At 34.8% G+C, this 11,436-nt stretch overlaps 1 protein-coding gene across 1 annotated transcript; it reads left to right on the top strand.

Moving 5' to 3' along the window:
* Window positions 1-4,341: 4,341 nt before the first annotated feature.
* On the top strand, window positions 4,342-7,576 carry LOC113499896 (zinc transporter ZIP11-like). The gene is made up of 3 exons (XM_026880484.1): window positions 4,342-4,636; window positions 4,727-4,961; window positions 7,332-7,576. The coding sequence occupies exons 1-3, from the start codon at window positions 4,529-4,531 to the stop codon at window positions 7,556-7,558; spliced, it is 570 nt and encodes a 189-aa protein (XP_026736285.1). The 5' UTR covers window positions 4,342-4,528; the 3' UTR covers window positions 7,559-7,576.
* Window positions 7,577-11,436: the final 3,860 nt, after the last annotated feature.

Raw genomic sequence — 11,436 nt, forward strand, 5'->3', positions numbered from 1 at the left:
TTTCTAACGTTGCTTAAAAGACAGAGTAAGATATATATTCCCGAAAAAGCTTCAAATCTACATTAATAATTTCATGCAGGACTACGGTAAACTCGATCGGAACCTTATACGAATAACAAAACATAAAAAAATATTGATTTTGACTCGACAACATATATCCGCAGATTTCGGATTATGGAGAATTTCGTTAAATTCCGATGGCAAAAAACAAACCGCTCAAGTCGCCATCTTTGCCGTTGAAGTTTCGCAAAGTGTTTTTTTTTTAAATTATGCGGTTGATGTAGATATACGAACTCTTTTGATATCACAAATAGATAGACACTTTTCTTCTTGCCCTTTTGGGTTTTAGTAATTTTTCATTATTAAATTGAAAGCGGTGTCGTGGGTACCTAGGAATGGTTATGTGGCGCAACTTTGGGGAGTACCTATGTCTTGCGATTGATCGCGATAGTTTTGTTGAATTGTTTCATATACCGATAAACTGTGCATCTATTGAAACTAATATTATGAATGCAAAAATTTCTCTGTCTGTCTGTCTCGCTTTCACGCCAATCCTACGGAACCGATTGTATTGAATTTGAGAGATAGCCTAATGGAAACGGGGACCGAACGCTATAAAAAGTCCACGTGGACGGAGTCCTGGGCTACAGCTAGTGTTTGAATAATAAAATCGTAGTTTAAAATCCTAATAATTTTAAACTTCATAGAGCATAAAATATTCAGTATATTTTAATATAATGTAATATTACTTAATGAACTATTGGTTGGGGTGGAGCCCTCTGTGAACGCTGACTTATTTCCAGCGTTTCCTTAATAATGAATTTATGTGTGTATGTTTCATTGTAAAAAAGTGACAGCGTGTATTCAATGTAAATTGACTTTTAACTAGTGCTACTTGATTTTAAATACTCTCTTGCCGACATGATTCTCACAAGAAATACTCAAAACTAAACAATTACTATAAACCGAATACCGTTTCACACCTTGTTTAGCAAGTGAGTTACTTAACTTCAATCGTAATGGTATTTGTCGATACCATCTGTCAAATTTGTGACTCATGGTACCGTTTTCTTAGAGAAACCACCGCAAAACGTTACGCGCTCGCTACTCGCTGTCGAAGCCGTTTTGAATGTTTCGATAGGTTTTATTTGTCAACTCATACTACCGATTTTAGTTTGTCAAGTGATCGCTAGGGGCGCTGTACATTTTGTCATAGATATTTTTTACGCAGACGCTAGCGAGCCCGGTCGCTCAAAACTCATGGTAGAGGTACAGGTCGGTATTGTCATATTGTTTTTTTACTATCACGTTATTTGAAATTACCGAATAAATATTAAAAGTACTCGATAAATACAATCGGTGTTTTCATTTATCACTTCATAAGCACCACTTAGTAAGGCGTTAGATAAAAACGTGAGTGTAATACTAAGAATGACGCATTGCTACGTAATCCTTGAATGGATCTGCCCACAATCACGCCACCCACAGATACAGTTTAAAAATAGCCCTAAAGTACTACAAAATAAGGTCGTTTATAACATGATAGGTAATAAAACGATAGCCGGACATTTCACGATGCAAACAAGCGGAAATCTTACATTTTCTCAAATTAGGTTACAAGTACTGGTATATAAAGTTCAATTTACATTGCAATAAAAATATATCCGCAAAGAATTTGGCACGGAACGGCAATCACTTTCCTCTGCACACTCTTCAATACTTGGCTTGACAAGATGGATTGTTTTGCCAGAAATAGTTACCTGAGTATTTTTATGATAGTGATAGTAAACAATATTTCAAAATAAATGTAAGGTATAATAACTTTTGTTAGAGGGAGACACGCACTGTACTGCGTAGAGCGGTCTTTCTTCTAAACCCTGGGAACTAACTCAGTTGCTAATGTCTTTGTCCAGTTACAGCAAACCTCTTTTTTGTCTCCCGCTTTCTGTCGAGGGAGTGGAAAAAAATCCTACTCCTACTATGTCTACTACTTCTGATTAATTTCGATGCCGGTTCCACGACGGTAAATCGTTTCACTGGGATACACCGACGTTAAGTACGGGTTGTTTATCATTTTTGATCCTGGTTTTCAGGTATTGCAATGTGTAGCGAGCTTGACCCATAAAAGTCTCGATAACCCCTAGACATTGGTATATTGATGTACAATCAATAACATTATGACGTCACTTGATCCTGAACCGCATACACTAAGATTACCATCTGTTACACTACAAGTGCAAATACTTAACAATTATTATTGTTATAAGTAACATGTGTTTCATCGTTACTCTAATATTATTGTAAGAAGTAGAAAGTGTTATCTATACATTTAATTTTAGACCTTTCTCAAATAATGGAGTTTAAATAAAGTGTTAAAGTTTCTCTCTTAGACCCATGGGTAGGTTACTACATCTAGTTAGGTCGTAAGCTAATAAAATGTTAGAAAAATAAGAATAAAAAAGAATAGCTAAGAAAATAAACATACCTATAAGAAGAGTTATACACGATAAAACAAGTCTTGTTGTTATACGATATTGTGATATTTTGAGTAAATAATTGCAAACGAAATACAGTACCTAATAAAAAGTAGGCTGCTAAGGAAACAGCGATGTTCAGTAGCTATTTGAGTGCACATATTTATTTATTTCTTAGAGTGGTCATAAAAGTGACTTATTTGTAAACCCAAGTTTCAGGCATTCAGACGCCGCGCCGACGTGACTGATATCTCATACCATAAAGTAAATAGGTAGGTTTACTGAAGGACTTACACGAGTGATACCATGTTTTAATTAATGCTATCTCATTATAACGGCAGTCGTTGCGACTGACTCATAATAACTTAACTGTTAAGACGGTTAAGTAGATGTGTATGAAATTCTGTAGGTACATAGTTCGGACGAAAATACACACTTTAGTAAATGATATCTGTGTACGTGCGTTACGTATTTAATTTATTTAGTTTACCATTATTAACATACTTTTTAATTTACAGTAACATTGTCATGTATGTACCTTTATAAAAATACTTTAGGGTTTCATAATAATGCAGATAAACGCACCCATAACATGCGGGTTTTGAATACGGTAAAATGAAATGGTATGTAGCTTTGAATAAATCGTAAATAACTTATGGAATACACTCTTGTCGCCTGTTTTACCCACTGACCGGGTTTATATGCACGATGGCATACCAACTCGGGCAATTACCTGCCAATAAGTAACGTTTCCGACGTCAAATGAACTTTCTTAGTACCTAATTCTCAGCAGACTAATTAAGAGTTATAAGCGATAAATGAGTATGATTTTGCTATTGGTGACATGCTGTTCGGAGAAAGGTTAGATCTCACTTACAGTTGACCTGATGGCTGATGGTAAACAGTGGTAGCTTAAACTATTAATAAGCCAACCAAATTATTATAAGGCTTTGGGTATGATACTCATAGCTAGCCACCTATCTTTCCAACCTTATAAAATTAATCACTCTTACCAGTTACTGGAAGTAAAATTAGACGTCGAATCACAGGGACAGTAATTATGTACCTATAATATCTGAATTTCTCAGGGTAGGCACATGACCTTTCCCTCCACTAATTATTTTAAATCTATCTGTAATATGACTCCTTAAATAAATTAATATTAAACACAATATCAATATCCAAATGTGTCAACCTGATACTTTTAGGCACTCTCAACATACCTAATATCAAATATCAGTCAGGATCGTAACAAAAATCATGTAGGTACTTATATGACCTTATAAAGTCATGTCATCTAACCGACCCTTCGGCATAAGAGTCATTGCCCTTTCTTTCAAATAATAGATACCTACTATATTAGTAAATACCTACTATTTCCGTGCGTTTCATTGAATAGAAGTATTGTGTTGAAAGCCAATTGACGAGTACTTTCGTTAAAATAATGTTCTATGAATCTTGCTAAAACATAAAATGGTTTGGCGAATGTCGGGCCGCATGCTCTTCTTTGACTTAAAGTCAGACTTTGAGATTTGATTTGAGATGTTCTAAAGTTTTGAAAATAGAAACTACAATTTTATATCAAAGCGGGTAACTATTAGTTATATATATTATTAATAATTGATAATAGTGACTATGGTGTATTCAGTGGTCGTATTGTCATTCATTGAAAAAACGAAAAAAACGTTCGCAATCTAACAAACAATTTTTATAACATTTATTTTATCTCTAACAAGCTAAGGTTCAAGCGTGGTCTCTTTATAATTTGAAGATTGAAAAACATAATAATGAGTATTTAAAACTCAAGGATTTTTATGCTGGCAGCACTCATCCGTAGTGTCATATTTTATCTGTAAAATTCTGACAGACACAAGGTCACTACTACGTACGATAAAAACATGTGGAATGTATAAAAAGATTTAAGTAAGTCGTGACTCTTGTCGATAATATGATGGTGAAGTTTGTGTTACTTTAAGAGCATTGTGCAAATATAATGTTTATGTGATAAAGAGTACTTAACTTGAAATCATTTACTTAGGAATATATTATACAAAATGATAGAGGGATACGGTGCTGTTACCCAAGCCCTTTTAGGGACTCTTTTTACATGGGGTTTAACTGCTATTGGGGCCGGCTGTGTGTTTTTTATCAGAGGAAAACATGTAAGTTTGTTTGGTATATCAGTTTCGATGTATTCAAACTTGGGGAACTTCCAAATAGACTTTAATTTGTTTGTTTTTATTTTTTTGTAGAGGAAATTACTTGACGTGTCATTGGGTTTCGCTGCGGGTGTGATGACCGCAGCGTCATACTGGTCTCTGCTAGAGCCAGCTATTAGCATGTGTAAAAGTTCAAGTAATTATGGATCTGAGGGGCAGTATGCATTTTTACCAGTTGCATTTGGATTCCTGTTTGGAGCTGTGTTTGTTTTTGGAACTGACAAGTTCCTGGATTACTTAGGAATAAACTCGACCAACATGATGATTAGTGAGTACATTATTTTACATTGTTTATTTTTTAAAGTAATTCCTTGTTATAAAACTAAATTAACTGAAAACCATGAAAAATATCTGAATTTTCTCAGGCAATTAGAACTACTTTGTTAAGTGTTACTATTTTGTATATCATTAACAATATATTTATTTGAGTATATTTCTATTTTGATATTTCTGGCATTTCATATTTTTCTAAGTCTAAAAGCCTGCAAGATTAGTCTAAAAACTTTTAAATTATCTAAATTGTACATGAATAATAGCTCATATTTAATTTTATCGCTAAATAATAGCTTTTGAGAAGGTGTTAAAATATTAAGTTAATAATGATGAAAGAATTCATTTATTTGCATACCACATAAAAATTTTGATATCAAACAATCAAGACTGGAATGTATAAAATAATTACAAAAAAAAATGCTACTGAAAAAAATATTTATTTTCAAATCAACAAGTCATTTTTACTTAATTAATATCTATATATTATATTAGGATACATAAATATATATTATATTAGGATATATTACTTAATTAATATCATAAACATTCTGTAATAAATTCTTATTATCATTGCCAGACTTTATTAATTTATGTTCAATTATTTGATGAATGAGCTATTGAAATGAGAGAAATGTATGGATACAATCATTGCTGTAGTGATAGCTTTTATTACTATTGATGTATGCGACTATACTGAATATGGATCATTAAATCAAATATAAATAATCATATAGTATAACTCTGTCCATAGTGTGTAGGAATCTCTCCTACACACTATGGACAGAGTTATACTATAAGACTTAGATTAAGAACACTTTCAGTTCCAGTTTTGAGTGGTTAAGATGTTTTAATTATACTGGGTAGTAGAATTTTGAAATTATTTGATCCAAAATAATAATCTGACTTTTTAATTCATATTATAATAATATTTTTTGTTATTTATTTCTTTCATTATTGATAGCTAAAAACAATGTTTGAGCTGCTTATCCTAATCACAATTTTTGCTACAATATTTTTTTAGATGTTTTAGTCTCTTACATTTTTATAAATAATAATTATGTTAATTTGTTTTAAAATAGTTTTTTCTTTTGTTAAGAGTAACATTGTTATCTTAACAGCGCTTTACAAAAATTGGCAAAAGAGTATATTAGCAATTCAATAAAACTTGGCGAGTGTGACTCTGAGGGATTCCGACGCTCCAATACAAGTTATTATTCTGCAAACTATTCCTTAACTGTAATTTAGATTTCGTTATTTGTTGTAGTAGGATAACAGATGTACATCAACTGTGAAAATTTCAACTATAACAGTTCATGAGATGGAGCTTAGAAATATTACATTTTCTCATTTCATTTTAATATTTTATCATTTCAATATCAGACTATCAAACACAAAAAAATCAAGGCCACATACATGATAGCATTTTCTAAGACAAGGTAAATTTTTGACAAAATCCACAGCTAAGAATTAAACAGTTCTTCACATTCAATACTTAACCAATACTGGTTTAACAGATGTCAATGATGTTCCTTATTTTTATGGAAATTTATTGGAAACCACAAAATTTTAATGCTATTTTAACACAAGTTTGTATTCTAGGAAGTATTTAATAAAAACCTTGTTTATAGTCGGCGTATTTGTTATCTTATACTCACCGTGCCTTTTCGATTATGTGCTCTCATTCTTACTTATAGGATTTGAATGTTATCTTGATGATATCTGAGAGACTTAGCTACTACAGCAAGTAAAATACATATTTAACATAATAATATACAAATTATAGTATGTATATTATGTCTAAACTCAATGGTGTTTCGTTATCATGTTTTACAAACAAGCTATTTATTTATTATGTAGGATTATATAACTTTAGTTAGCACTAAATACAGGCGTAATGTAATAGTGACTTACTTAACTTAATTACTTAGATGCACGTGAACAAATTAAATGCCTTGAGAGTTAGACTTTTATGATAAAGTATATAATTGTAAGAACATGTTCAAAACCACGATTGCAGAGAGTTAAACAAAGGAAAACGATAACAAACTAAATGAGTAGGTACTTGTATGCAAATGTTATCAATAGATGCATACGTTTTGTAAATATTTTTAATTAATAGCAATTCTTCACATTTTGATTTGTATTTCAGCTTACCTTGAACTATCAAACATAGAAAGTGTGTTGTAATGAATTCAAATTCTACTTCTAATCAACTCATTGAATGACATAATCCTTCAATTTTATCGCATTTAAAAACTCTAAATTACATATTATCCTTATCCATATCTTTATCACAATTATCGTAAATAAGTTAACTGAATAAATTAAACGTTTGTGATCTAATCTTAACGATGTAACGTTTCAGCGATAACGAAAAGTAAAGATTCTAAGGAGAAATTGGAAGACCTGGAGATGATGACAGCTCTGAACAGGCGGCCGTCGAATCCGACCAGCGTGGTCACCATGGAGCAGCCCGCCGACTTCGCGGACTGTATCAGCAACCAGCACACTGCGCAGCGCCGCAGAGGACATCACCACTCACATCACTCGCTGGTCCGTCACTATACCATGCTATTTCATACATATGCTTAAAAGACATACAGACACAAATGTTATGCAACTTTTATTGATCTACATTGGAGGGGTTGACTGATATAATATTTACATAAACAGATTTAAAGCGACTTAATTCGTTTAAAGTTGTTTACATAAATCTTTTTAAGTGTTTCTTATGCAAGCTAGGCAATTCGACAACAATTCGTCTTTTATAAGTCGCACTGAGAACTTAGGTAAAAACGTACACTTCAAATTAAGTTAGACGTGTTGAAACTCTTTCCTAGATGCAAAAGTCTAGTCTGGTTACAAAAGATCCTACTGAAAACAAAATAAATTAATGCGTGGTTAGTGAAACAATTTTAAAATATGCATTTTATGAGTAACTATAATAGTGATTAGTTTCAGTACTAACCATTAATTTTGTACTGGTTTATGACAAGTTTTAAATTTAGTCACGACAACCTTATCTGGTACCCTGGTACTGGTTATATAATATTGCCGTATTCTTAACCTTTTCGACTACATAAGTAACACGCAATAAACATCGAGTCTATCCAATATTTATTGTTTGGTCCAAATTTTTTTTATACTTGCGCCTCAATATAAAGGCTTGATAGAAAACGAGGTCGTAGACGGTAGGAACGTTATACATTATTGTAAAAATAAATATAAACATAATAAATATTGTACACTGGCTGTTACCCCGCTCGAATGTCGGCTATTGCTGGAAAAACATTACCCTCTTTTCCCGACGCAAAAGGATTAGCGCACGTGGTCCTCCAAGGTGTCACTTACCTTCTTGCCAAATTTCATCGAAATCGGTCTATCAGTTTGAGTTTCAATGGTAACAAACATACACAGTCACGTACTTTGGTTACATTTAAAATATTAGTGTGAGGAATCAACGGTTTGCCGTACTTATAAATTAATATATATTTCAGAAAGTGGTTGAGAATGGTGAAGGTGACCGTCGTGATAGCGTCACGCGGTCGCTAGAAGCGCGGCAGTCGCAGTGGAAGCGAATCATGCTCCTCGTTGTGGCGATCACCGTGCACAACATACCTGAGGGGCTCGCCGTCGGAGTCTCGTTCGGAGCCGCCGGTTCATCGGACGAGGCGTCCTTCCACACGGTAGGTAAGTAACAGGCTATTTATATAACTATGAAAAAACCTCACACATAAGGAAAAAAAGTCAATATATCAACCTTATTTGAATTTTGTACCCACAGCGCCATCTACCGGTGCGGCTTTAAATTATCACCTCGTTGATGAATTTGCATTCTAAAAGCAAAATCTAAACATGCTTCCATCTAGCGGGATCCACAGTAACTTATATCACTCGTGTGCTCTTGCGTCAAGTAGACGTTTGTAGAATATTTTAGTTCTATTTAAAGTGTATAGGTTGTCGCTACTAGTAACGAAAATATTTTAGTTAATGTGATAGGTAAAATAAGGTATCAAAGGAACTTCATAAAGAGATAACCATGCCTTGACAGACTGTTTTTTATTAAAGTGATGCATTTGGTTTTTTTTGTATTCAAATGTAACTTCTACGTATTAAGTCTCTATCGAAACAAACCAATGTTAGTACATCATCGATTCCTAAAAATCGATTGTGTTGTGTTAACTGTTCTTTCAAACGACATTTCGTAGTCATGGCACTTGATATTCAATACTTCTTGAAATTATTTTATTTAACGGCTTATATTGTGAGCCGTGTTAATTCTGCTAGCAAATTATTCTATAAATATTAAATAGGATAAATACCTACGTATATGTGCTGTCCGCCATTTTGTTACGTCAGAAGAAGGAACGCGAGGCACCGTTGCGCGGCGGCTGCGCAAGCATTTCATGATAAGTTGCGGGCGCGAGCGGGATGCAGCTAGCCGTCTACGGCTGCCACTATGGCTTGTGCATCAGACCCGCTAGCCGAGGTTAACAATACAAGCTTGCGCCAACTTTACTCTAATTATTGCGATCTTAAACATCAAATACGTACCTATCTAGACCGGTGCTTTTATTAGTCGAGTTTGTCACTGATCTGTATTTAGTTTTTTCAAACTATAAATAAATACAATTTCGTATAAGATAAACATCGTCGAGAATTGTCTCGTTTCGACTCAACGAATGTTTGGCATGAGTCGTCACACGCCCTACTTGCCTTTTGGCATGAGGATTGCAATTTAAATTAAAGTAATATTGCCAATTCATTATGAAACTTTTTGTCTCGTTTATGTTAACGCCTTTTGTCCCTATGCTGTTTTTTGTATGTCTTGATCATTAAGTATAAATTACTGCTGACTCTAGCTCTGTAGAAATCAGTCGAGCTTCAGACTGATATCGCAGTTAGGTGTTAGGTTAGGTCCCTCCAAGTTTAGATTAAGCGAAGCAATGAAATGCAAACCACGGTGTTGGCAACGTCGTTCATTTGTAGTTGCGTCGAGTGGAGCCAAATCGCGTGGCCGCGGGGGCATCGACCGCGCCGCGCGCAGACGTTGCCGTCACCGCCGCCGAAACTGCCCGATGAAACTATTTCACTGAAAAATTCGGCGGCGCGCGCCGTATCATTGAAGTCAACCTTGGCGATTTGTCGCGTCGTCTATACTGACGCGTGGGTGCCTCTCGAGCATATTCATAACTTTAAATATTGCACCTCTCACTAATGTACGCGACGCTACCGATGTCTTCGAAAAGATTCCAACTACTCTCATTTGTTACAGTTTCCAGAATGTTTGGTAAATTCATCGTTGATGTCTATTACGGTCTATGATACTATTTTTGTCAGTGTTTATGGACACTCATAAAAAAAAATCAGTCCAAGGAATTACCATATTAATTTCTGTTTATTGCTAACACTTATAATTTTTGGACAACATAAACTATTGATGACAGATTTTAAAATTCACCAAAATTCTTTTTGATAGAATTGATTTTAGAAGTATTAAACTAGATGAAAGAATGCGATTTGTGTAAGTCTGCGCGCGAAGAAGTTCAGTTGGTCCGAGCGCTCCGCGTAATGGCAGGTAACGAGGCTTCGAGATACCACTCAACGATTCCTTTGTTCCCGCTTGTTATGCAGATTGCCCTCCCTCTTATTACGCTTATAATTGCGCTTTCTTAACGATCTAACGTTTATTTATTTTTTGTACTTTTTTACAATAATATTATTGACCCCAATGAACTGTTGTTTATATTGTATAACAGTAGACATCGTTACTTGTAACATTTGTCTTCCATGGTAAAATTAATTTCTTGATAGCTGATAAGTACCTAGGAGGTTGTCACAATGGGTAGTATGGAAACTCAAAATGTAGGGCTGATCTAAACGGAAAGCCAGTTGGATTTATGTACTGTTAATGTAATTGACAGCTGCCTTTACAAACCTTTCGTAAAGTGCATGTTCAAGTAGATGAAAATACTACTCAAGGCCCGATTAAAAAAAATTAAACGTTATCCATCACTTGATATTTTCATAAATAATCCGTATGAAAAGTGTGAGCGGTCGTTCATTACGATGGCAAGCGATAAGGCGTGGATTTAACACCGTAGTTGGTGTGGGTAATCACGTATAGGTATTCGGGCGCAGAGCGCGGTGTGCCTGCAGGTCCGGGGCGAGGCGAGACGGGGGGCGCGCGGAGGGTGGCGCCCGCGCATAATGGGAGTCGGCAAGCGCTTTGTATCCGCCGCTGTTATTATGCAGATTAACACCGCCGGGAATTTGTTCAAATATCGTAACAAGCGCTCCTCCCGGCGCCGGCGCCGTTCGCAGCGCCGTAATTTACGATTCAAGCCTCGGAATGTGTCGGCGTTCGCTCCTTCCACGGATACAGAGCTGTTTTGTCGATTTTATATTACCTCCTCCTTGCCAGAAAACGCCTTAACACGCTTCATATCTGATTAAACCTCATTTTAATT

The sequence above is a fragment of the Trichoplusia ni genome, chromosome 13 (assembly GCF_003590095.1).
Source record: "Trichoplusia ni isolate ovarian cell line Hi5 chromosome 13, tn1, whole genome shotgun sequence".
NCBI classification, from domain to species: Eukaryota; Metazoa; Arthropoda; class Insecta; order Lepidoptera; family Noctuidae; genus Trichoplusia; species Trichoplusia ni.

Bases quoted from the DNA above. Each gene is read 5' to 3' on its own strand.
- LOC113499896 (XM_026880484.1), top strand. From the start codon at position 4,529: ATGATAGAGGGATACGGTGCTGTTACCCAAGCCCTTTTAGGGACTCTT. The intron at 4,637-4,726 runs GTAAGTTTGTTT...ATTTTTTTGTAG, and splicing joins TTTTTATCAGAGGAAAACAT to AGGAAATTACTTGACGTGTC. The intron at 4,962-7,331 runs GTGAGTACATTA...GTAACGTTTCAG, and splicing joins CTCGACCAACATGATGATTA to CGATAACGAAAAGTAAAGAT.